This window comes from Emys orbicularis, chromosome 13 (assembly GCF_028017835.1).
Source record: "Emys orbicularis isolate rEmyOrb1 chromosome 13, rEmyOrb1.hap1, whole genome shotgun sequence".
Taxonomy (NCBI): domain Eukaryota; kingdom Metazoa; phylum Chordata; order Testudines; family Emydidae; genus Emys; species Emys orbicularis.
The window spans coordinates 5,508,025-5,534,117 of record NC_088695.1 but is presented as its reverse complement, the minus strand read 5'-3'; the positions used below and the strand labels follow the sequence as shown (position 1 = coordinate 5,534,117).

The window sequence follows — 26,093 nt, the reverse complement described above, 5'->3', positions numbered from 1 at the left end:
CCCGCGCTGCCTGCCCTGGGCGGGGAGAGGCAGAGCCTGGCTCTGAGCGGGGCAGCGGGGGATACTGCCCTGCCAGGGGACCCCCGCAGCTCAGGCACCTGGGGGTTAGTGTCCGTCCTCTCAGCTCTGCCTGCACGGGGCTGGGGAAGCAGCTGTCAGCACCTGCCCCTCTCAGCCCTTGTACCCCCCCCATCCCGCTCGCAGCCCCTCCACTTGTACCTCGCCCATCGCTCCTTCACCGCACCCCTTCCCCTTGTCCTCTCCCTTCACCCGCACCTCTCCCCTTGTACCCTCCCCCAGCCCGCTCCTCCCACACCTCCCCCCTTCCCCTGCACCTCTTCTCCCGCAACCCTCCTGATACCCCCTCTCCTCCTCCACCCTCCTCCGCGAGTACATCACACTCCGCCTCTCTGCCAGTGTAGAGCCCCCAAGCACCCCCACACCCCTCCTCTGCCTGAACCCTCTTTACTAGCTCCCCATCCCTTTCTGGGTACAAGGTTTGAGGGTTAGTCCCTATGCCTTCCATGTGCATTTGGAGCACTAAAGATGGGGTTGCGGGGGCGAGATTTATACTAAAGTGAAATAAAAATAGGAGAAACGGTTTGATCCCCACTGCAAGTGTAAATGGGGATTGCTGTGGTGAACAAGGTGGTCATGTTTGAGGGGGGGAGCTCAGGGCTGGGGCAGCAGGGGGTGCGGGTGAGGGGGGAAGAGAGAGCCCAGGGCTGGGGCGGTCAGGGGGTGCGGGTGGCGGAGGGCACTGGTGGGGGGGGGGAAAGAGCCCAGGGCTGGGGTGGGGGGCAGCCAATTTTTTTTTTTGCTTGGGGCGGCAAAAACCTAGAGCCGGCCCTGTCCACAACCCATCTGCTGCGGGGAGCCACAGGTTCTGACCCATCTTCACTGGGTAGGATGATGACGCCCGTGTTTCCTGTACCCGCCCAACCCCAAGTGCACCCATTCCAGCTGAGGGGGCTTGAGCTCAGATAGGGATTCCCAGCAGGGTGAGTGGGGGTGGAGGGATGGATCCAACGACAGAGGGGGCTGGGGGCAGTTGGCCTGTAATGTTACTGAAGAGAAAAGAGGCAATGAAAGAAAGAAACACAACTGGCTCTGGGGAGGGGCGCAGCCTGTGTTTAACTGTGTAGCACAGGGAGCGAAGGAGAATCCAGTAGTCACTGGGAATCCTGTGTGCCAGGGCACCTCTTATGGGAGGCAGAACAGAGCCTTGCACATTGGACATTGGGGGTCACAGATGCTACGAAACACGGGACCTCCACCAGCACAGCATCCCCTACTGCTAGAATACAGCACTGTGGGGGGAGGGGGGAAAGCACTGACTGCTGAGATAGTCCTCTGCTGAGCCCCCCACGCCGCTCTCTGCAGCAAAGCGCCCCCTGGTGCACAGGGATTAGCACTGACCATAAGGGGAGAGCACCCCATACTGAACCTGTGCCGCGCCTGGTTTCCCCTGCAAGTCTCCCTTCCCATTTGCAACTAGACCAGACGCTGCATAGTCTGAGCTCATCCCCACTGCTCTTAACCTCACTTGCTGTGTGTCCCGTAGAAGCAGAGTCCGGACCTGCCCAGCGCAGGGGACTGTGAATGAAGAGCTGAGCAATTACAATCCCCTGAAGAAACCCTCCCTGCAGCCAAGAGCATCCAGTGCCTGATAGCGCCTGCTGATTCAGTAACAAGGATCCTGCTAATAAACCTCCTGGGAACCCACGGATTGACCCTCCCTCTGCAACTCCTCCACCTCCAGTGCATTAAAGCATATTTAGTGTGTAGACAGTATCCTGGTGTGTGAGGTTGATTCGCTGCTCCTGAGTAGGGGGGACAGAGAGAGTGTGTGTGAGTGTATTGGGGGTGTGTGGAAGTTAAATGATGAGATAATGGGGAACAAAGATTACACGGGGAGGTAAATGATGCTCTGGGGTTTGAAGAGGCAGATGACAAAGCCTAGAGATCACACAGTGTATCCAGAGCCCAAATGAGAACCGAGGAGTCCAGACTGCACGACCGCCTCCCTCTAACGCACTAGACCCCACTCCCCTCTCCGAGCTGGGCTAAAACCCAGGAGTCCTGGCTCCAAGCCCCCTGCTCTAACCCATTGGACCCCCTATCCCCGGTAGAAAGTGCTCAGTGACGAAGAGCCATACGTACCAGGGAGTGTCGGGAAATTGGCAATTATAGGATACAGGCAACAGAGACAGGTTTTTAACCAGCTAGCTGGCAGTGCAGACGACAATTGCCCCCCCCCAATTCCTGGGAAGGAGATGAGGCACAGGGAGAGCTCCCCACACTCACACAGCGCCCCGTCCCCACAACCCACATCCCTGCACAGATCCCCTCTGTGGAGCCGGGAATATGTGGTCCAATCAGCTCTCAGCCTACCTGCTCCACGACTGGTGGAGATTGGGATAGGGGCACCTGCCCATCTGGGGGGCTGGGCTTGTTACGCTGGGTTTCTCAGAACCCAAAGCCGTGGTAACTTACCTGTTTCTTTCCAGGTGGTTTCAGGAATAAATCAATGGGAGCACAGCTCATCTGTCTGATAGGTAATTGGCACAAGTAGGAGTGTGCGCGCACACACACACACACACACACACACACACACACTGTCACAATAGGTTTAGAGCATTTCAAAACATTTATATTTACCGAGCGTGATGAAATGGTTTGGCGGAATCAGCAGCCAGGCTTCCGGCAGGCGTTCTCTTCCTTCTTACTGCTGGAGAGCTTAGATGTCAGGTCCTTGCACAGAGAAAACGTCCTCGGACTGCTCCAATGCAAATTCTTTTGTCTAATCTTTTATAGCTAACTTTAAACAAAGCACGGAGCCAGTGACCCCTAGAGGGTCAGCATAGTAACCTCTACTACATCACCAATTCTCATTTCAACAAACTACTCGTTATCTCAAAACATTTCTAATATTTCTAGTCATAACAACCATATGCCAGGGGCACTTACAACCAAGGAACTAGTCACTCACTCTCTTCCATACTTATAATCCATTAAATTACTGTCCCATTCTCCCATTCGGATTAGCAAACTGCAAGCATGCAGTTCTTTAGCCTTGCCTCGCAAAGGCCTAAGATTTTCCTAGCTATGGGATGTTTCATTTTCAGCTGGCAGTGGTTGAACAGACAAGAGGGGCTGACTGCAGTACTATAAAATTCTGGGGTACACGCAGGAATATCAAAGTCTGGGGCAACAGGCTGAGCCTCCACAACTCACTGCGCACTGATGGGAATGACAAAATCTGGAACCAGAGCCCCCAACAGGATAAAGGTCCCATATCTCTTTCCCCATCCCCTGAGTCAGCCAGTCCCCGACTCACTCTGGGGCTGGGTCAGGACCAGCCGCCCCTAGGGGGAAAGGGCCATATCCCACCACCTAATCATTGTCCTGGTGTTACCCGGGGTTCTTTCAACCCAAAGCTCTTGGTAACTTTACTCTGTGCGAGGAGCTGTCAGGGGAGACACGGCCGTCCGACCGATAGATGGCTGGCCCAAACAGGACAACACAAGAGTGCTTTCACTAAAAGCTAAACTTTACTAGTCTCAAGCACTTACACACGTCCGCAACAAGATTAGTAAAACACACCCAACCCTCGATAATTACCAAAGCTGACTGTGCCACTCGAAAGCCACACTGGCAGCCTGTCTGCCGCTGGGGAACACAAGATGCATCCAGAGGGAGAGACTAGTCCCGAAGAGTCCCGCCTATCTCAAGCTTTTCCCCCTTATTTATACATTAGTAATACAATGACATGTCCCTTAAAGAAAACTTGTTAAGTAAGCAAGCAAGAGGTTCCTTCTGATTATTGATTAACCAGGTGTGGGTTTTTCCAGAGTCTGCAGCTCTGAGACCCCAATAGACATTCCTGCTCTTTTAAAATGCATGTATCAGCAACTTCAACACAATTCTTATCAGGAAGGACGTCAAGCGGGGTCAAGCTGCCCCTTCCGTGGCACCCCAAAACCCCCTCCCCCTCCTGCCTTGGTCAAGCTGAGTTTGCTGACTGGCCAATTTACAGCTTGCTGACTAAGTTGCTTTTTAACAATAAGCCATAGTGGTTTTAGGCACTTTACCAGTTTGCCAAAGTCTCCCCGTACAGTTTCCCCTCATTAAAGGCCACCTCTCACACAAGGGGGCCTTTACACAATCCCTGTCACACCTTTTCTGGATGCACCTGAGTTGAGATCCAATGAAAGCTCAAGGCTCTCAGCCGAGACTGAGCAAATTATCTTCTTGTTGGCATCCCATACTGAGCACTCCAGCACAGCAATTAACAAGTGATCGCCTTAGCCTCCTTTCCCATTTAAGGGAGGGGCGACAAGTTCGATATCTTCCTTTCCCGGGGGTACGAGTGCCGGTGGCACTAGCCACTGACTCATCTGTCGGGGGACTTGCAATTGCCGGATTTTGCGCTAGGTCCAGCATGTAATTAGGCTGGTAACAAAACCCACTACTATTTGGCACCCCAAGATTACTATGATGGGGTGTAGGCAGGGCCGACTCAAGGCACCAGCAAAGCAAGCAGTTGCTTGGGGCGGCACATTTGCAGGGACGCAAGAATCCAGCATGGGAGCTGAGAACGAACAGGGGGCCCTGGGAGCTGTAGTTCCTTGGTTAGCTCTCTGCCTATAGAGCCAGCCCTGGAGCAGGGAAAGAACTACATTTCCCAGCATTCCCTCGGCCGCTAGTAACAGAAAAGGGAGGGGGAAGGAGTATGGAACTGAAACCTGCAGCTTGCTGTGAATGGTAGGGACAGAGCCAGCTCTAGGTTTTTTGCCGCCCCCCACCCCAGCCCTGGGCTCCCCCCTCACCCCTATGTTGCCCCAGCCCTGGACTCTCCCCCACCCATGCCCCCTGCCTTCCCAGCTCTGGCCCCCACCTGCACTCCCCTGCTGCCCCAGCCCTGGGCTCTCCCCCCACCCGCAACTCCTGCCGCCCCAGCCCTGGGCTCTCCCCCAAAGAAAGAATTGGGTGGACTAAATGGACAGTGCCCCTCTCTATCTGAAGCCTAGCAAGGGAGGTATGTGGATCCCACTAGAATTTAAAATGAAAAGTAAGGGAGGGGAGGCTCTACTAGACTGGGCAGCTTTAGATACAGTACCAGGCACGTAGGAGGATTTCCACTTCTGAGCCATGGAAGCAGATATTGACTTTTCTTTTCCAGATTTAGCTAATATTCAAAAAGGAAATCTAGCACCTGCCTTCCAGATTTGAACACCTCAAAATTCAGGAGAGCTCAAGCTCAGTTTGGGCGGCTGTTACTTCATTTCTCCCAAATCAAATATACTGAGCCACTGTAACTTGCTGTAGAAAAAGTAGGATAAAATTGAGCAAGAAATGCTTCCCAGTGGTTATTAGGACTGGAATTGCTATTTTCAACAGCCATTGCCTTTTTTTTTTTAGTTTTAGTTTTATTTGTTTAAAAGGAAGACAGTGATAGTGCATTCCCCATAGAAACAAAGAATGAAACAAAAGAATAATAAAGGCACCTCAACTTTTCCTCATTTATGTAGGACAGTCTTATAATATGCATCCAGATATCCTCCAATCACACAAGCTGAAAATTGTTCCACTTTACTGCAGTTCTGTAACCATATGGGAACCAATCCTGTCTGTGTTCTGTGCACATCTAAAATTCCTGCTGAATGACCCGCCCTGGGAGCGAGTTACCAGTGACCCAGGGCTGGGGCGGCAGGAGGGTGCAGTTGGGGGGAGAGCCCAGGGCTGGGGTGGGGGGCAGCCAAAATTTTTTTGCTTGGGGCAGCAAAAAACCTTGAGCCGGCGCTGGGTGTAGGGCCAAATTCAGGATGCCTGTGCCAGTGGGGGACCATCCCAATAACACTTCCCACCAGTGGTGCGACAGGTCCTGGCCAATTCTTGCAAATACCCATTTAATTTCATTCGCATTATGATGCACTGTAACCATGACTCTGCGCCCGTCCGGTTTTGCAGCATGTAACTGGTTCTGTAAATCAGGGTGTACAAGCAATGTTTGACAAGCAGTTAGATCCATTCCAATGGAACAGGTGTTACAATAGAATACAAAGTATAAGACACTTTTAACTGACTATATTTAAATTCGGGCACATGAAATTCAAAGTCACATACCCTAATTGCTATAATATGACAGAAACATTTATAACATAACTTCATTTGTTTGCCAATACCTCAATGTTAGTAGCATCCAGCACTCCAACTTCTAATCCAGTTCCACCCAAAGCAGTTCAATACATTTATTGGGAGCCTTTTCTTTAGGCTACCCACCCCTCCTGGCTACCAGGGAAAATCCAATAATCTTCAGCAGTTCACACTGAGATAGTATTAGGGCAGCTCTACCTTCACTGGGCCTTTCTTTCCTTACCTCCAATGTCATACAACACCCAGGTGCATTCAACTGGGCTGGCATGCTGGAAGTTGACTAAGAAGTAATAACTGGCAAGTCTTATTCTTTCAGTAACCAATATTTTTACATACCCTTTTTTCCCTTGGTAATTTCACTTTGTACTGTAAAACTTTTTATGTCCATCCTTTTATTCCCACCAACAGAAACATCTTGTGTCTCATGCATATTTTGCTTTTAAATGTGCCTTTACCACCTAAGGATGTTTCCCTGTTGACAGACTAGCGTTTCTGTAAATACAGTTCAAATGCTTGCTCATCCTTTTCTGCCTAATGCAGTATTTTCTTGTTTTGTAACACAATACACAACAATGCTAGCAACGAGACAAACAACACAAGACAAAATGCAAAACATAAAACACAAAACACAAGCTTCGTCATGACAGTAGAGCTATGGTATTCTGGGTGGCTCTTCAGCTGGTACCAGCTTTTCCTGATTTTCTGAAAGACAAAAGAACATGTTTCTACCCCTTTTGGGGTGGCAGATTATTGCTTAAAATATCCCTTCCTTTTACAAATATCCCTGCTGATTACAGGCAAAACAGAGGAATTACCCTCATACTTCCCTGTGTTTTTGTTCTATAGGCCGGCCAGGTTTCAATAGCTCCTACCTTTTAAGGGTTATGGGGAAATTATCCCACTGTTTAGTTATGAAACTTATGAGGTGGTGGACCTCAGTTTTCCTTCTTATAGAGCAGACCAAGTTTGTAATGTTTTTCCTGCTGTGCTAAGCTTTAAGTTTATTCACAGGTAATAGCTGAGAAGCATCATTACCATATGACCTTAAAGGTTTTTCCAAAAATCATACACACTATACATTGTTACAGGGGTACTTATTAACATTCAATTTATCCCAATGTTTAATATTAACATCAAATCTATTAAAAGCTTCAGATTTTAGCACTGCATACACACACAAAAAGACTATTTTTCCTACTTAGGGTTAACCTGTCCCTCTCTTATTTTTAGGTTTGACTTCTTTTTCCACCTTCCTCTATGAGTAAGGTAACTGGCATTTTCACAGCGGCTTTCTGGCTTGCTTTTGGATCCAAAGCCATCAGCAGTTCAGAGACCCTGTCTTAAAAAGGACACAATCAACTTCCACCCGAGTTTTGCTTTCTCCTGCTTCCAAAACATACAGAAATCTGAAAAAGAAAACACAACCTATTGTGGCTCCCTTTAGAGCCCTAACAGGATTTTAGATAAGTAGCATGCTTTGTTGGCATTTCTTTTACCCCTTCTACAATATACACTGCACATGTCCTGGGAAACATGCACATTCCTTTCATAGTTTAACTTCTATAACACTAGATTAGCCATATCAATTTGTACATAAGGTGTAACTGTTAACTCTGTGTGAGCACAAAAGTTTCATCAAAGTGACCCAGAGGGTCAGCATAGTAACCTCTACTACATCACCAATTCTCATTTCAACAAACTACTCGTTATCTCAAAACATTTCTAGTATTTCTAGTCATAACAAACATATGCCAGGGGCACTTACAACCAAGGAACTAGTCACTCACTCTCTTCCATACTTATAATCCATTAAATTTCTGTCCCATCCTCCCATTCGGATTAGCAAACTGCAAGCATGCAGTTCTTTAGCCTTGCCTTGCAAAGGCCTAAGATTTTCCTAGCTATGGGATGTTTCATTTTCAGCTGGCAGTGGTTGAATGCACAAGAGGGGCAGACTACAGTACTATAAAATTCTGGGGTACACGCAGGAATATCAAAGTCTGGGGCAACAGGCTGAGCCTCCACAACTCACTGTGCACTGATGGGAATGACAAAATCTGGAACCAGAGCCCCCCACAGGGTAAAGGTCCCATATCTCTTTCCCCATCTCCTGAGCCAGCCAGTCCCCGACTCACTCCTCAGCACGGGAGCATGTGGAAAGTGTAGCAGGCTCAGACAGGTGTGCGCTGGCATTAGCATCTCAGTGAGATGTTCTAACCCCGGGGAGATGAACAAAAACACCGACAAAATATGTGACCTGCTCCCTCCCTCCATGCCACAGGGCGTTTCTGTCCCTCTTCCCAGCGCTGGAGAGGCTGGGCTATGGGGGTGGTTAAGGCTAGGTTGGACAAACCCTTAGCTGGGAAGGTCTAGGTTTACTAGGCCCTGCCTCAGTGCAGGGAGATGCTGGACTGGATGACTTTTGGGGGTTCCTTCCAGCCCCACATTTCTATAAGTCTATGATTAACCCATTCTGGACTAGAACCATTATTAACACCAATAAGGACCAAGAAAAATTGGTTCCAAAGACGTACTGGGGACCAAAAGGATCCACATAAGACAACCAACATAGAATAACACTATGCCACGGAAAATCGCTTCCAAACCCAACTTCAAGTTCCCGTTCTGGGCAATAAGCACCTTTCTTGATAGAATGGCACAGAACGCTCGGTTCCAAACAGGCACATAATACAACAAACTAAGAATAACGCTATGCCATAGAAAACTGCTTTGAAACATACCATGATTTGCCTGCCCCTGTCAATAAACAGCTTTATTGATAAAATGGCCAAGGGCACTCTGTTCTGAAGTGGTACAGAGGGCAAAAATGATACACATAACACATTAAGAATGACACTATCCTACAGAAAATCACTTCCAAATCCACCTACAAGTGCCCATATTGGACCCTAAACAGCTTTCTAAATAAAGCTTCAGAACCAAGCATTGAGGTGCTTTTATTAATAAGGCTATTTACTGACTGGAGCAGGCACCTGAAGGTGGATTCTGCAGAGTTTTTTGTAGTATACAGTTCTTCTCAGATAGTTGTATCATGCCGATCATTTTAGTCACTGGAGCCTTTTTGGAACCTAGTATCCATGTCAGTATTATCCGTAAAGCTATTTCTTGCCTAGCGCCAGCAAGTGAAGGTGTTTAGAAGAGGTTTTCTGTAGCGTAGCGTTGTTCTCAGTTAGTTGTGCTGTGTGTGTCATTTTGATCTCCTGAGCGGTTTCAGAACCAAGTGCTCTGGGTCTTTTTGGTGTTAAAATGGTTCTGGCCCAGAACGGGTCATGGACAGCATGTTATACCTCTGTTCTCATTAGTAAACTATTCTTCTTGAGTGTCTCTATCAGTAGCTGCTGGGTTTTGCACCAATTTTATTGGTTAAAATGCCACTCTGGCTCATTCCAACTTTTCCACGGTCAATAAGGAAAGCGCCAGCAGCTTGTTTGGATCAACAGGTAGGGTGACCAGATGTCCCGATAAAATCGGGACTGTCACGATATTTAGGCGTTTCTCCTGCATCCTGACTGGGACTCCGCTTTTTTCTTTTTTTGCTCTGCCGGCGGAACTCCTCGCCCCATGTGTCCCAATATTTTCTTCATCCCATCTGGTCACCCTATCAACAGGAGAACAAAGAGGATGGGGATAAATGAAATTAGCAAAAGGGAAAACCTCAGCTGACATCTACTTATCTTGGGTCACCCAATGAAATTAATAGGCAGCAGGTTTAAAACAAACAAAAGGATGTATTGCTTCACACAACGCACAGTCAACCTGTGGAACTCTTTTCCAGAGGATGTTGTGAAGGCCAAGACCATAACAGGGTTCAAAAAAGCACTAGATAAATTCATGGAGGGTAGGTCTTTCAATGGCTATTAGCCAGGATGGGCAGGGATGGAGTCCCTAGCTTCTCTTTGCCAGAAGCTGGGAACCGGCGACAGGGGATGGATCACTTGATGATTCCCTGTTCTGTTCATTCCCTCTGGGGCACCTGGCATTGGCCTCTGTTGGAAGACAGGATTCTGGGCTAGTTGGACCTTTGGTCTGACCCAGTATGGCTGTTCTTATCTTCTTATGTCCTTACTCACTCCTGAACCACAGGTCAATGCTATCCCAGTACTAAGATCCCCCCCACTCCCCACTGCTCTATTAATGATGTTCTATCCCGATCTACAGCCCACTGCTATCCCTGCCCTGGGTTCCCCACACAGCTCTTCTGGTGCCCCATAATGTTGACCAACAGAAGCCTGCTAGAGCAGTCCTGGGATCCCCCCAACACATCTCCAAGTCCCATCCACCCCAATCCTTCCCTATCCCAGCCATGGGAGGTGCCCCGGCTCTGACGGTGCCTCTCAATCCCAACACGCTGCGCCCTGCTATCCCATCTCTGGGCTCCCTCCACAGCTCTGACGGTTCCCCTCAGTCCCACCCAGCAGAAATTCCCCTCCCCTGTTGCTACCCCCAGATATCTGTGTAAATCTCTTACAGTGATATTAGCCTTGGAAGGATTAAAATACATCAGTGATTGTCGCTAAACACCGATTTCACCGCACACGCAGAGCCTGACAAAAATATTTCCATCCATAATAATTGAAATTTACAGATGGGCAAAGTGCGCAAAACATTATCTTTTTCAGTCTAAACTGTCCTTAAATAATTGTTTGACCCTGCCCCCACAATTTCCTGAAACTTGAAATTAATAAAAATTGGAAAAAGGCTTCAAACTAAACATCGATATTACCCTGTAGTGAGGCGGTCTGTCTCCCCCTGCCCCGGAGGGGGACGAGCCTCTCTGGACACCAAAGTGGGCAGAGCCAGCAAACCCTCCGCCCGCCCCTCAGAGGTCAGGGTGCAGGACAGGAAGTATAAAAGCCCGACCCCAGAGCTCACTTGAAACTCAGCCACCGGAAAGACCAGACGCCTGTGGCGTAGCTCTCAGTGGGGAGACCACGGCGATCGGTGACCGATCCAAGGACTGGCCAGACCAGCCAACGCCTGATGCTAGCCCAAGCCCAGAGACACGACCAAGCCTACCGCTCGCCCATTACCCTGAGGAACTGCCAGGCCTACCGTTTGCAAATTACCCCCAGGAGCTGCCAAACCAACCGCTCCCAGCTACCGCCCTTGGTGTGTGACCCCATGGAGGACACCGTCCAGACCCAGATACCTCTAGAGCGGGAGGAAAGAAGTAGCCCAGGGGGCAGCCGACCCTAGTCTGGCTGCAACACTGCCAGAGCCAATGTCAGTGTGTTGCGGTCAGGATCCCCACTGACACAGCAGCGGGGCCCCAAGCTGGGACGCAGTGGAGTGGGTGGGCCTGCATCCCCCATGCCACCCACCTGGCAGGTGGCAGTCTCCCCCTCTCCCCGGCTGCTCAGAGCCAGGAGCCTGGGGTTTGCTGTTCAATCGTTTGCTCAGCTCCTGCCTGAGGGCCTGAGCTACTGACTGTTTGTTGACCTGCCCTGACCCAGGGCCTGGGCCTGCTAATATTGAACCTGTTTGCTCAGCCCCCGCCAGAGGGCCAGAGCTGCTGACTGTTTGCCGCCCAGCCAAGCTAGTTCCCTGACACACCTGACCAAAGTAGTGTAACCCTTCTGCCCATCTGAGTTGGCAGCAACAAGGGCCGAGTTCAGTAACTAGGGGTTCCATTTCAATAACACAATGCAACAGCGGTTCGAGCCCCCACCCAGTGGGACAATTACATACCACCCCCCGGGCGCGTCTAAGAGGCAATACTTCCCCTCTCGCAAGCACGGAGTCTGAGTGTAGCAAAATCCTTTTAATGAAGGAGGGAAACAATGCGGCATTATGTTTGGGAAACACCACAAACAGGATTCCTAACACAAACCATGAGCAAAAGACTCACCCCCAAGTAAGTTTGGCAGTGTCCTTTTCCCCTCAGGGTCTTAAGTCCAGCAACCCAAAAGATCACCCAAAAGTCCAACAACCCAAAAATCTCTGTCCCTGGTCAGTGCAGCCCCAGATTTCAAAAGTTTATCTGCAGAGTTTTACCTCCCAGCCCGGGGGACAGGGTACAGCGGTGTTAAGGGGCACCTTACGTCATCCGAGGCCGACTGCCTCGTCTCTCCATGGGCTTCTGCTGCAGCCTTCACCACAAGCCACTCCACCAGCCGCTCCGCTCCACCAGCCATCCCGCGAGCCGCTCCAGCCGTTCCATGAACTGATCCGCTCCACCACCTGTCCCTTGAGCCGCTCCAGTCATCCCACAAACTGCTCCACTCCTCCAACCGCTCAGCAATATAGCTTCAGGACCCCCCACAGCACTCAGTGATTTCTGCTCTTAGTGAATTTAACTTATAGTAGGGGAGCCTCAGTGTTAGTGCATCATTGGCCCAACATGAATTCAACTCAGCAGCCTGTAACTAGACTTTTAGTGATATTCCACAGTAGAGAAAGAAGGTGCACTAGGTATTTCAGGTCCTCAAAAGGGGGCCCATACCATCACATACAAATACCTGTCCCCAGACTCTCTCAATTCACTAGGTTTTGGAACCCATGTCCCTTGTCTAGGGAGTGCTACTTAGTTGATGGCGAGTCCCTCTGTCATAAAACAGTTTCATTGTCCATGATTCACATAATCAGGGTAACAACACTTTATTCTTCCTGCCCCAATAACAGAGAAACTGGGGATCCCACAGCAGCCAAAGTGACCATTTGGGCTGCTGTGGGTTCATGCTAGGAGGGGTGGGTGTGCCCATGCAAACAAGATCAGCCCCTGAAGTTCTTTTCCACAACTCGCCACAATTCACCACCAGATTTCAGGGTAGAGCTCATCCTGACTCTGCTTACAGTAGCGAGGCGGTCTAGCTCCCCACCGCCCCGGAGAGGGACAAGCCCCGGCCGAACCACCCTACACGTGGTGGAGAATGTGGGCAGCAATCCCCCGATCCTTGTGAGAAGGGATCTGCGGTGGAGCGTACCCGAGCAACCATGGATATGAACAAGCTTATTAAGTTTTTAGCGGAAAGCCAACAACAGCAGCAGGCCGCCGAGCTACAGCAGCAGCAGCAGCTGGTCCAGCAGTTTGGGACCCAACAGCAACAGCTGATTTTGGAGCTGGGATGCCAGAACCGAGACCACCAGCAGCAATCCCTGCAGCAGTTGGTGACCTTGCTGCCCCGTCCTGCGGAGCCCCAGCCTGCGGGTGCCACTGGACCCCCCAGCCTGGCCTCTCCCATCCGGTTGACAAAGATGGGCCCCAACGACGACCCACAAGCTTTTCTGGTAACTTTTGAAAGGGTGGCGTTAGTCGCAGGCTGGGCCCAAGACCAATGGGCTACATTTTGGCCCCATATCTAACCGGAACTGCCCAAACCATATATCGGGGCCTGTCTACGGACGTGGCACGGGATTATACCCGGGTAAAGGCGGCTATCTTAGATGCCCTGGACATTAACCCGGAGACCTTCCAACAGTGGTTCCGGAGCTTGGTCTACCCTACAGGGCCTGACCCTGGATGGCAGCCCAAGAGTTGAGGGAAGCCTGCAAGCGGTGGCTACAACCTGAAGGGCGAACCCTGGATGAGCTCATTGAACAAACTGCTCCACTCCTCCACCCACCTTGCAGCTGGCAGTCTCCCCCTGTCCCAGGCTGAACCTGTTTGACCCGCCCTGACCCAAGGCCTGGGTCTGCTAATATTGAACCTGTTTGCTCAGCCCCTGCCTGAGGGCCTGAGCTACTGACTGTTCACCACAAGCCAGGCTAATTCCCCGACACCCCTGACCAAAGTAGCAAGGCGGTCTGACTTCCCGCCGCCCCGGAGGGGACGAGCCCCGGCCGAACCGCCCTACATGTCCATCAAAATTATAAAGCATAAACATTGAGTTCTGACACGCCTAAGTAATATGCGCTCAGTGTTCTGGAGTCACTCACCCAACTTAGGTCAACAGTGACCAACCTGTGACCAATGCTGGCAACTAGAAACAACAAAACGCCCGTTGGTAAGTGACTGTGAGAAGCAACCCAGGGACCATAGGCAATTTCAGGAGGAACAAACATGCCCAGAGTGTCAATAATGTTCATGACCCAACCATATGTCGTCAGAACCAGGATCTCACCTGGAGTGGCACTCATAAGCTAAGAGGGCTGCAGCATGGGCAGGATTTCAGAAAGCAACTACCAAAATTCTGCATATGCTACAGGGGTTAAGGAGGGATGCTTTTCCCATACAGTCAGTGCTGTCCCCAATGTCCCAGTGTGGCACTAAGGGGTGCTGTGCAGAAGGGATGGGGCTGCCCTAGCATGGTGTAGGGGAGCGCTATGCTGCAGGGAGCAAGGTGGGAGCTTATTAGAGGGCACAGTCCCCTTGCAGTCAATGCTGACCCAAATGCCCCAGCAGAATGTATTTTCTGTGGGGGGAAAAATTCTGCGTGGCACATGAATTCTGTGCGTTACAGTGGCGCAGAATTCCCCAGGAGTACCCCTTGGAGTCGGGGCTGACCCAAATGCCCCAGCACGGTGCTGTGCTGCAGTGAATGCTGGATTTCACATTAGAAACAACTAACTCATTGGCCTTGCTTCTCACTGAACATCCCCAGCACTTTCTCTCATCACTGGGGTATGTTTCCCCACTCACCTGGCCAAACACTCCCTTCAGTTATTCCATTCTGCCCCATCATCTAAAATCCACTTATATTTTCTTTGGACACAGGATTCCTGAATCACTTCCTGGTACCCACCTGCCCCACCCCAGAGGTGGCTGCAGTTGAGCAATCACGGCCGTTCTGTCCCTAAAGTTCTTATGCTGTTTACCCAACTGGGTGTCTGTTTCCAAACACCTTGGCTCCTCCCCAACAGTCCCACCCGGCCGGCCCAGATCCCCCTCCCCCTGTGTGTGCACAGCCTCATGAGGACACAGATTTGAGGATAAATAAGCCCCAGTGGTTGCTCCCTGGCTGTTATTCTCAGCATTGGAGGCTTCCCGTTTGCTCCAGCATCCCCCGTTCACCTTCGTGCTGAACCGTGAGACACGACTGTGAGTGTGCCCAGGAGAAGGGCAGGTGAGTCTGTGCTACCCGGGGCCCCAGTGCCTCAGAGCTAGGGACAGAGGGGTCCAGGGAGTGAATGAAGTGGAAGAACATCAGGAATTGGGATCACTCTAAATAATTACCCATCTACTACCATTTCCACAGACCCCACTCTTAGAGCTGGGGAGGGAAACCAGGAGTACAGACTCCCAGCCCCCCTCTCCTCCCCCGCTCTAGTCCACTAGACCTCACTGCCCTCTTAGAGATAGGGTCAGCTGGTGGAACTCTTTGCCAGAGGACGTTGTGAAAGATCCACTATGGCCGTTCTTATGTTCTTATGAGGTGTCATTTCAAAACTCATAATTTCCTTATCATTGTTGTCCTGGTAAAATATGTGGCAACACTGTATGTAATGTTATAAGATTCTACCGTATGATGTTACTAAAACATATTCCAAATCTAGAGCGCAGTCATAAACCAGCTCTCCAGAGACAAAGCGCTAACCAATGCCTCAGCTAAGTTCAAATGGGCCATCACTTGGGTAAATTGCCATTCTTTGGCTGGAAAGAGGGTGTTGGCGAAAAATCTACATCTTGAGAAAGAAACAGGTTGGGGGTTCCCATCCACACAGACTTCCTGCTTCCTGACCCTTAGCTGGAGTTGACTCACAAAGAAGAGAAGGAACTATAAGAAAGGAGAGGAACTGTTCAAAGTCATCACTCCCTTTCTCTCTATCCATGGCATCAACACCTGGAGAACAAAGGAAGCAGCACTAGATGGGGGAGAGATCCTGACTGAAAGAGATTCAGCCAGGAAGACTGCTGAGCGAGCTTTGAGCTTTGAATTCACTTAGCTTGTTAAGTTGGGCATTAGTTGTGTTTTGCTTTTATTTTCTTATTTTCTTGGGTCACTGAAAATCGATCTTTCTGCAGTTAATAAACTTATTTTGCTGTTTTATCGAAAGCAGAGTGTTTGGATTGAAGAGTTTGGGAAATTCCATTTGAGATAACAGGATTTGTGCACATCATCCTCTATTCATAAAATGACAGATTTTATAGGAGCTTGTATTTTCCAGGAGAGGACAGGACCGTACAAGATGTACATTCCTGGGAGAAAGTCTAGGACAGGGAATTTGCAGGTGTTGTTCTGCAGTGTAGTTCATGAGTGGCTGGCCATACCACTCACATGCTAAAACTAGGTTTAATTTACATGCTGGAGGCTGTGTGAGAGCAGACCAGGATTGGAAGCTTACACAGCAAAGCAGTGCAAAAAGTACCTCAGGTCAGAGAATTGAGGGGACACAGCTATTCACCAGTCCAGATTATATCCTGGCTAATGTCACATCGGGGCAGAGGCATCCTCCTACCATCCAACCGAAACACTGTGTGATAGTGCAGGGCTGGAATGGGGACTGATGCATGAGTTCAGTGTAATTCCCCTGCTAGCGACTGGAATGGGCATTGCGCGCACGCACGCGCGCACACACACACACACACACACGTCCTCTAGCAGTGGTCCCCTATCAGATAACAGGCCTACCACGGCTGCCAGCTAACAGAGCTATCTCTTCAGTCCAAGTGACAGCTCTCTGCTGTGGTGCCAAAGGTCCTGGGTTCTCTCCCTGCTGATGTGATGACCATGGGAGTTTGTGTGTAAATGAAGGCCCATAGGGTGGAAGGATGGGGGCGTCTCAGACTCACACTGGATGACTGTGATGATGGTGCAGATCTGGCCCTCCTTGGCTGTGCAGGTTTCCCCCTTCGGCACAGAGCCAACCTGGGGGATTGTGATGGTGCATTCCCTGCACTGCCAGCCCTCTGCCGTAGGGTCCAAATGCACATGAAGGGGGAATCAGAGAGATGGACGAGATGGGGGGAGATAGAGATATGCAGGGAGAGAGGTGGTGCCCATCTGCGCACAGCCCCCTCCTTTGTGCCTCCTGCAGCCAGCTCAGCCCTGTGTGGTACTTGCTGCAGCAGAATCCCCCTAGGGGCCGAGCCAGCCAAAGCTGTCCCTGAATCTCTGTATGGGCTGAGTGGTGCCACCCCTCCCCAAGCCTTTCCCCCCAGTACGAGGCACAGCAGGCCAGTGGCTGTGAGAAGCAGAGCCCGGGCCATGCTGGGCTTCTCCAGGTCACTAGCAGACGCTGAGCTAGGGAGACACAATTCCCCAGCGCAAAGAGACAACAGCTTCCCGGTGTAAATAGCACCCGGAAGTGTCAGATCCAGTTCTGAGGCCTGGGAACCCACTAGGCAGGAATTTCCCAGAGGGTGATCATACAGGGAAAGAGCCAGTAGCTTATTTGGACCAACAGGAAAACAAACAGGATGGGAATAAATAAAATTCGCCTCAGAAAAAACTCACCTGACACCTACTCACTCCTGAGCCACAGCTCCCGGCTATCCCCTGACAGCCCTGGGCTGCCCACAGCAGCCCTCAATCCTTACTCACACATCCTGCAATCCCAGCTCTGGGCTCTAAGGAAAAGAACTCCCCCGCACTTCGATCTTGACTGGAACTGATCCAGAGCCCCACTCGAGAGATCCCCACTTGCAGGTGAACATCCAGTTTCACATAGCCGGGGTGTCCCTGCAAAATCCCACCTTATCAGCCCTCATTGTCTCGAGGACAGCGAACAGCTTCATCAATGCAGAGGCAGCCCAGATTCTGCAGATTCCCCTGCAACCCAAGGCCACTCCTGACCATATAGAGACTATTGAATGTTCCCCCTTGTCTTCTGGTCCAGGAATGGAGGAAACAGCTCCCCTGGAGGCCATGATTCAGGGGCACACAGAAACGTTACAATTAGGTGTGATCCATTCACCACACTTTCCCCTCATCCTCGGCATCTCATAGCTGGCCCTCCACAATCTGTTCATTTGGTGGCAAGCACAGGAAGCCTGTTTCTCATCAGAATTTTGGAGACAGTACAGTTGGCAACCCAGGGCTAGTGTGCCAGCATCTGGACGTAAAAAACATCAGATGGGAGCAGCTATCCAGGTAAAACCTTCTGATGAAACTAAATCTGAACTTGGGGGGAGGGATAGCTCAGTGGCTTGAGCATTGGCCTACTAAACCCAGGGTTGTGAGTTCAATCCTTGAAGGGGCCATTTAGGGATCTGGGGCAAAAATCTGTCTGGGGATTGGTCCTGCTTTGAGCAGGGGGTTGGACTAGATGACCTCCTGAGATCCCTTCCAACCCTGATATTCTATGATTCCCCTACAAATGCCAAGACTACACTGGTCTTTTTGAAAAAAAGAATGTGGAAACTCCATCTCCACACCAGGACTATGAGTGCCCAAAAGAACTGCATCTGGGAGGAAAAATATACTTTAGAAGAACATATGCCATGTCAGAATCCGAGCTCACAGCACTCCAGAAGTACCTGCAGTAGAACGTGGCCCAAAGGTTCATCCACAAGTCAATCTCACCAACTGGCACAACAGTACTTTTTGGCAAGAAAAAAGAAGGCAGTCCCAAACTCAGCATTGATTACCATGCATTGAATCAGAGAACTATCAAGAATTGTTACCCACTACCCCAATTCCTGAGTTGCTGGATCACATGGGGGATGTCTGTATTTTCAATTAGTTGGCCCTCTGGCGGGCATAAAACCTTGTGCAAATCAGGGAAGGGTACAAGTGGGAAGATTGCCTTCCAAATACTCTATGGACACTATGAATATCTCATAATGCCTTTCGGGTTGACCAATGTCCCGGCCACTTTCCAACACTTCATAAACAATATGTCCTGAGAGATATTGGACCAGTATGTAGTAGTCTACCTAGGCAACATATTGATTTTCTCTGACTACCCTGCTCATGTCCGAATGGTCCTGGAATACTTATGGCCGCGGTCCCCAACCTTTCAGTGTGGCGGGCGCCAGACGACTAGCCGCCAAAATGCCGCTGAGGAGCGCGGCCACTGGACAAGCAGCCGTTGAAATGCCACCGAGAAGCGGCAACGCCAAGAAGCGTCGCCGCCGAAATGCCGCCGAGAAGCAGCGGCATTTCGGTGGCAACGCTTCTTGGCATTGCCGCTTCTCAGCGGCATTTCGGCGGCTGCTTGTCCGGTGGCTGTGCTCCTCGGCGGCGGGGTGCTCCCTTGTCAGTAGGGGGGTGCACATAGATGCCCCAGCGGGTGCCATGGTGCCCACAGGCACCGCATTGGGTACCAATGACTTATGGTAACATGGCCTTTACACCAAGCTAGCAAGTGTGCCTTTAATCAGGCCTCCCCAGCGTTCTTGAGCTTCATCTTATCTGCAGAAAGGATCCAGATGGACCCAAGCTTTCCAAAATTGGCTGACCCCCCACAGCCCCTCCACCCTTCCCCCCCCCCCCCCACAGAGAGTACGCGACCTGCAACACTTCCTGGTGTTTGCCAACTTTTATCAATGATTTATCCTGAACTTTTCAAAACAAATTGAGCCCCTGACCACTCTCCTCCAGAAAAATGCCCAGTTCCATTGGTCTCCTGAGGCCCAGCATGCATTCAATCAGCTGAAACTTACCCTTCCTACGGCACCCATACTGGTTCATCCCAATGTCTCAAAAGCTTTCATTGCAGAAGGATCCTGTGTCCAAACAAAGCACCAGTGGATTTTAGAGGAGGGGGAAGAATAGACTTGCTGAAGGTGATATTTTGCCAGGAAAACAGGGTTCATACCTCACTGAGGAGAGAAAGTGCCAGGGGATGTACAATGACAGAGTGGGGCATTCGGGTCTGCAATGACTGCAAGGGGAGCACCCCCTAGTGAGCTCCCACCCCACTCCCTGCAGCACAACAATCCCTAGCACCACACTAGGGCTTTCGAACCAAGACTCACTGCCAGGGAAGACTGCCCCCTACTGAGATTCCCACCCTGCTGCCTGTATCACAGAGCCCCTTTATTCATCATTGGGGTATCAGAATAAGCACTGACTGTCAGGTGAGACTTCCCCTACCCTGCCCCCGGTAGCACCTGCTGACCTTCTGAGGTCTCGTTTAGACATCCTGCCCTTGCCAGAACCAGCTGTGCTTGTGAGAGATCCCGGCTCTGAGAACATGTGGTTGGGTCAAGATCATTATTGACAGCTTGGGTAATGTTCATTCCTCTCGGGGGATGGATTTGAAATTGCCCTAAGGGCCCTGGGTTCCTTCTCATACTCACTTGCCAAGAGAGGTTTTGTTATTTCTAGTTGCCAACATTGGTCACAATTGACCTAAGTTGGGAGAGTTACATCAGAACACTGAGTAAATATTACTTAGGCTTGGCAGAACTCAATGTTTGTTGCTCTATAATTTCAGGTGGGTAATATCAATGTTCATTTTTAAGACTGTTTTTCAATTTTTATAAATTTAAATTTTCACAGTTCTGTGAAATTATGGGGCTTGGGGGGCAGACAGTTATTTAATGACAGGTGAGATACAAAAATGTAACATTTCAGAATCTAATAAAACTCAAAAGATACAAAGTAAACAGCATATTCCTTACTTCACCTATCTGTAAATCTCAATTATTATTGATGGAAATATTTTTTCGTCCAGTTGTGCATGCACAGTGAAACCAATGTTTAGCAATATTTGCCAATATATTCTAATCCTTGAAAGCCTAATAACACTGCAAGAGATTTAGCATAGATATCTGGGGTAGCAGCAGGGAGGGGCGTGATGCAGGGTGGGATTTAGGGGCACCAGCAGAGTTGCTAAAGTGGGGAGCACAGGGCTAGTATAGCAGAGGGGTGGAGGTCATGATTGAGGGGCACTAGCAGAGCTGTGGGAGAAGAGCCCAGGGCAGGGATAGCAGGGGGCTGTGGGTGGGGATTGAACATCATCAATAGAGCTGTGGGCAGTCGGGGTATCTTAGCATTGGGATAGCAGTGGGCTCCAGTTCAGGAATGAGTAGATGTCTGCTGGCATTTTCCCTGTGGCTAATTTCATTTATCCCCATCCTGTTTGTTCTCCTGTTGATCCAAACAAGCTGCTGGTGCTTTCCTTGTTGACCGTGGAAAAGTCGGAATGTGCCGGAGTGGCATTTTAACCAGTACAATTGGTGCAAAACCCAGCACCTACTGATAGGGACACTCAAGAGCAATAGTTTACTAATGAGAACAGACGTATAACATGCTGTCCTTGACCCGTTCTGGGCCAGAACCATTTTAACACCAAAAAGACCCAGAGCACTTGGTTCTGAAGCCACTCAGGAGACCAGAATGACACACACAGCACAACTAACTGAGAACAATGCTACGCTACAGAAAACCTCTCCTAAACACCTTCAGTTGCTGGTGCCAGGCAATAAATAGCTTTACTGATAATACCGACATGGATACTCGGTTCCAAAGAGCCTCTAGTGACTAAAATGATAGACGTAATACACCTTTCTGAGAACAATTCCGTACTACAAAAAACCTCTGCAGAACCCACCTTCAATAAAAAGAACAGGAGTACTTGTGGCTAACAAATTTATTAGAGCATAAGCTTTCGTGGGCTACAACCCACTTCTTCGGATGCATATAGAGTGAAACATATATTGAGGAGATCCGTAAATAGCCTTATTAATAAAACCACCCAGAATGCTCGGTTCTGAAGGTTCATTCACAAAGCGGTTTAGAGCTGGAAATGGGCACTTCCAGGTGGGATTGGAAGTGATTTTCTGTAGGGTAGTGTCATTCTTAGTGTGGTATGTGTATCATTTTTGCCCTCTGTACTGGGCTAGATGGACCCTTGGTCTGACCCAATTATGACTGTTCTTTTGTTCTTATTGAGTGTGGGTGTGGGGTTGTGCTGTGTGGAATGAGTGGGTGTGTGGGGAGATTGGGGTGCATGAGCTGCATGGGGTGGTCCTGGGGGAATTCTGCTGTTCAGAAGGAATGGGGACACTCAGTAGGAGGTCCTCTGCCTTTGCAGTCAATGCTGAACCAAATGTCCCAGCCTGGTGCTAGGAGGCACTAGGTGGTAGGGAGCAGGGCTCGGTAGGAGGTGCTCTCCCCTCGAAGTCAGTGCTAACCCCAATACCCTAGCATGGTTTTGGGGGGCGCTGTGCTGCAGTGAGTGGGGGAGGCTCACTAGGGGGTGCTCTCCCCTTTACTCCTGGGGAATTCTGCACCAAAAATTAAAAATTCTGCACCAAAAAACTAATAATTCAGTGCAAAATATTTTAAAATTCTGCAAAATTCTGCATATTTTATTTGGCAAAATAACACAATATAATCACACCTGTTTCAACTATTTTGGTAATTTCTTTCAAAATACCTGATGGCAAGTATGTCTGTAGCAATACAGACAACAAAAAAGATTCAGGAAATGTTTTTTGACAAATCTATTCCTTACTAGGCATATTAATACACAACTCTGAGTAATAATTTATTTACACTACAATACAGAGATGTATTTCTCAGCCCCCTCAGAAGCAGTGCAAAGGCTTGGGGGAGTCAGGGGTCACGGAGGTCAGAGGGAGAGGGAAGTAATTGCTGGGAAGGAGACTGGGTGTGAACTTGGAGGGTTGTTTGGTGTGGGTGGGAGAAGTATAGAACAGGTTTTTGGGGGGGCGGGGAGGAATTCTGCCCAGAATTCATGTGCCATGCAAAAAAAATTACTGCAGAAAATACATTCTGCTGCAGTTATGCCTTTCACCCACCAGTGGCCACTGTGCCGCCAGAACAGAGAGCAGCCAGTCCCAGGCCAGCCCGAGCTGTGGATAGGGAAGAGAAGAGGTTGCCTTCCACACAGTACCATGCTGGTGGGGCCAGGTCGGAAGGCACGGGATATGGGGAGGAGGGGTGGACAGTGAGGGGCACATGAGGCTGCTGGGGAGGGGTCACAGAGTGGGGTTCATAAGGGCTAGTGGGGGACAGATTGGGGGTCTGAATTGGAGTGGGGGTGTAGGGACACATGGGGACAGGGGCAGAGAGGGGCTGGGGGGAGTGCAGGGCAACCTGGGGACAGGGGCAGGAGGGTGCAGGGACACATGGAGGAAGGGGGTGGCTGAGTGGAAGCACAGGGCCACATGTGGAAGGGGTGGCTGAGTGGAGGTAGAAGAACACACGGGGGTGTGTGTGTGTAGGTCCACATGGGGACAGTGGCAGATGTGCCTGACTGAATGAGAGAGGCTACGGGTCAGCCAGGGTCTGCCTGGGGGAGGCTCCCTAACAACTGCAGAAGAATGTATTTTCTGCAGAAATTTTTTTGCATGGCACATGAATTCTGGGCAGAATTCCCCCAGGACCACCCCTTGCAACTGGGGCTGACTGAAATACCTCACTGGGGTGCTGAGCTGCAGGGTATGCTGGTTTTCACATTTGAAATAACCAACTCTCACTTCTCACTGAATATCCCCTAGCCTCATTGGAGGGGTATAAACCCAGTCAAGTGTCCAATCACCCCCTAGAGTTATTCCATTCTGCCCCCTCCTCTAAAATCCACTTCTCTTTTCTTTGGACATGAATTCCCCATTCACTTCCAAGTACCCAGATGATCTTCCCCAGAGGTGGCTGCAATTCAGGGATCACAGCCCTTGCATCCCTAGAACTCTCACACTGCTTACCCAACTGAGTCTCTGTTTCCAAACCTCTTGGCTCCAGACCCATCTGGCTGGCACAGATCCCACCCCCCTCTGTGTTTGCAGAGTCCAATGAGGACACAGATTTGAGGATAAATAAGCCCCAGTGGCTGCTCCTTGGCTGTTATTCTCAGCATTGGAGGCTTCCCGTTTCCCCCGCATCCCCCATTCACCTTCATGCTGAGCTGTGAGACACAGAGAAAGCCACAAAGCCACAATTGAACCAAGAAGAAGGGCAGGTGAGTCTGTGCCACTGGCGAGATAGGGACAGAGGGGTAAAGGGAGGGAATGGGGTAGAAGAGCAGCTGGAATTGGGATCACTCTAGGTAATTAATTTCCACAGACCCCATTCTCAGACCTGAGAATAGAACCCAGGAGTCCAGACTCCCAGCCCCCCCTGCTCTAACCCAGTAGACCCCAGTGCCCTCCCCGAGCTAGCGTCATGGTTGATGCCAATTTGGAAGTTGAGCAGGGAGCCAGAGAATGAGTGGTACACACCAAGAGGCTCTATTTGCTAACTGGGATTTAGTCTGAAGTACGGAGCTCCCTTCTGCTGTCTGTAATTAGGTGGATGGGACTGGATGGGACCCAGAGCCCCCTACAGGGGAAAGGACCCTGATCCAAGAATGATTAAAAGAGCAACAAGAATGATGAAAGGTCTAGAGTACATGACCTATGAAGGAAGGCTGAAAGAATTGGGTTTGTTTAGGCTATGTCTACACTACAAAATTAGGTCGAATTTATAGAAGCCGGTTTTATAGAAACCGGTTGTATGCAGCCGATTGTGTGTGTCCCCACATAAAATGCTCTAAGTGCATGAAGTCGGCGGACCGCGTCCACAGTACCGAGGCTAGCGTCGACTTCCGGCGCATTGCACTATGGGTACCTATCGCACAGTTCCCGCAGTCTCCGGCGCCCATTGGAATTATGGGTTGAGATCGCAATGCCCGAATGATGCAAAACAGTGCCGCGGGGGGTTCTGGGTATAAATGTCTATCCGGGATGGTCTAGACAGTATTTGGTCCTGCCATGAGGGCAGGGGACTGGACTCGATGACCTCTCAAGGTCCCTTCCAGTCCTAGAATCTATGAATCTATGAATCCCGTTCCCTGTAACTCCCTCTGGGGGGGTTTCCCTTACAGCTGCTGCGATGCTGGGACTCCTCCCCACGTTCCCCTGCCTGCTCCTCCTTTCCCTGCCGGGCCCCAGCTCTGGCTCCGATGACGACGGCACCGTGGTGCTCACCACCAGTGGCCCCATCCAGGGCAAGCGCCTCCAGGCCGGCTCCAGCACAGTGACGGCCTTCCTGGGCATCCCCTATGCCGAGCCCCCCGTGGGGGCCTTGCGCTTCCACAAGAAGGAACTGAAGCTGCCCTTTGTGCCTACACCAGACGGGGATTTCCTCCTTGATACACCACCAAGACTCCTGCAGGCCAGGCATGGCCAGCCAATACCCATTGCAGCTGGTTTCACCACCAACGAAGGCTCCTACATATTATACTTTGCTGCCTCTAGCCTCAACCTGGACAACGCCAGCTCCATCGGCTGGGAGGAGCTGCTGCAGGTGGTGAGGCTGATAGTGCCAGGGGTGCCAGACGAGGCCATCCAAGCCATGGCACGGTGGTACATCCAGGAGGGGGAGGAGCAGGGAGAGGCACGGTACCGATGGGCCATGGAACAAATCGCTGGCGATTATGTCGTTGTGTGCCCGATACTGGAGATGGCAAGGCAAGAGACAGAGGCTGGAAATCCCGTGTACACCTACCACTTCGCCCACCGTAGCAGCGGCGTGTCTGCACCTGAATGGATGGGGGTGCCACAGGGCTCTGAGATGCCCTATGAGTTCGGGACCCTGGCATCCATGGTAGGATCCAACCACACAGAGGCTGAGGTAGCGCTGAGCCGCAGGGCGATGCATTACCTTGCAGTGTACACCTGGAGCGGGTAAGGAAATCCCCCACAATCCTCTTGTCTCCCCGATCCAGACCATGGGAGCAACTGTAACTCTTTGGCCAGGTGTCCGCAACATCCAGGAACACCCGGCTCAATGCCATGGCAAAGAAGGGGTCTCTTTGAAAAACAGCTAATCTATTTGGGTGAAGCCCCTGACCTAGAGCTGAACTTATTTCAGGGACGTATAATCTGAGCCCCCTGGTTACAGGTTAGGGATAATTCCCTTCTTCCCACATCAGGATGTCACTGGTCCTACGAACACACCCACTCTCATTCAAGGAAACAAGGTTTTCAGCTAGTAGTGAATGATCTCAAAGCTCTGCCTGCCCTTTCCCAGCTCTGCCACACAAACTCAGGGGATGTTTATGCTACAAACACTATACAGGCCTGGCTACGTCAGCTCATCATGTCAGTACAGCCTGCAGCAGCAAACGGGGTTGCTCCAGTA

General features: G+C 50.4%; 1 protein-coding gene across 1 annotated transcript; it reads left to right on the top strand.

The window, feature by feature from the left end:
- The first annotated feature begins 13,113 nt into the window (after positions 1-13,113).
- Positions 13,114-25,640, top strand: LOC135888149 (cholinesterase-like). Its single transcript, XM_065415960.1, has 4 exons — positions 13,114-13,407; positions 15,117-15,157; positions 19,022-19,167; positions 24,835-25,640. The coding sequence occupies exons 1-4, from the start codon at positions 13,114-13,116 to the stop codon at positions 25,638-25,640; spliced, it is 1,287 nt and encodes a 428-aa protein (XP_065272032.1).
- The last annotated feature ends 453 nt before the right edge of the window (positions 25,641-26,093 follow it).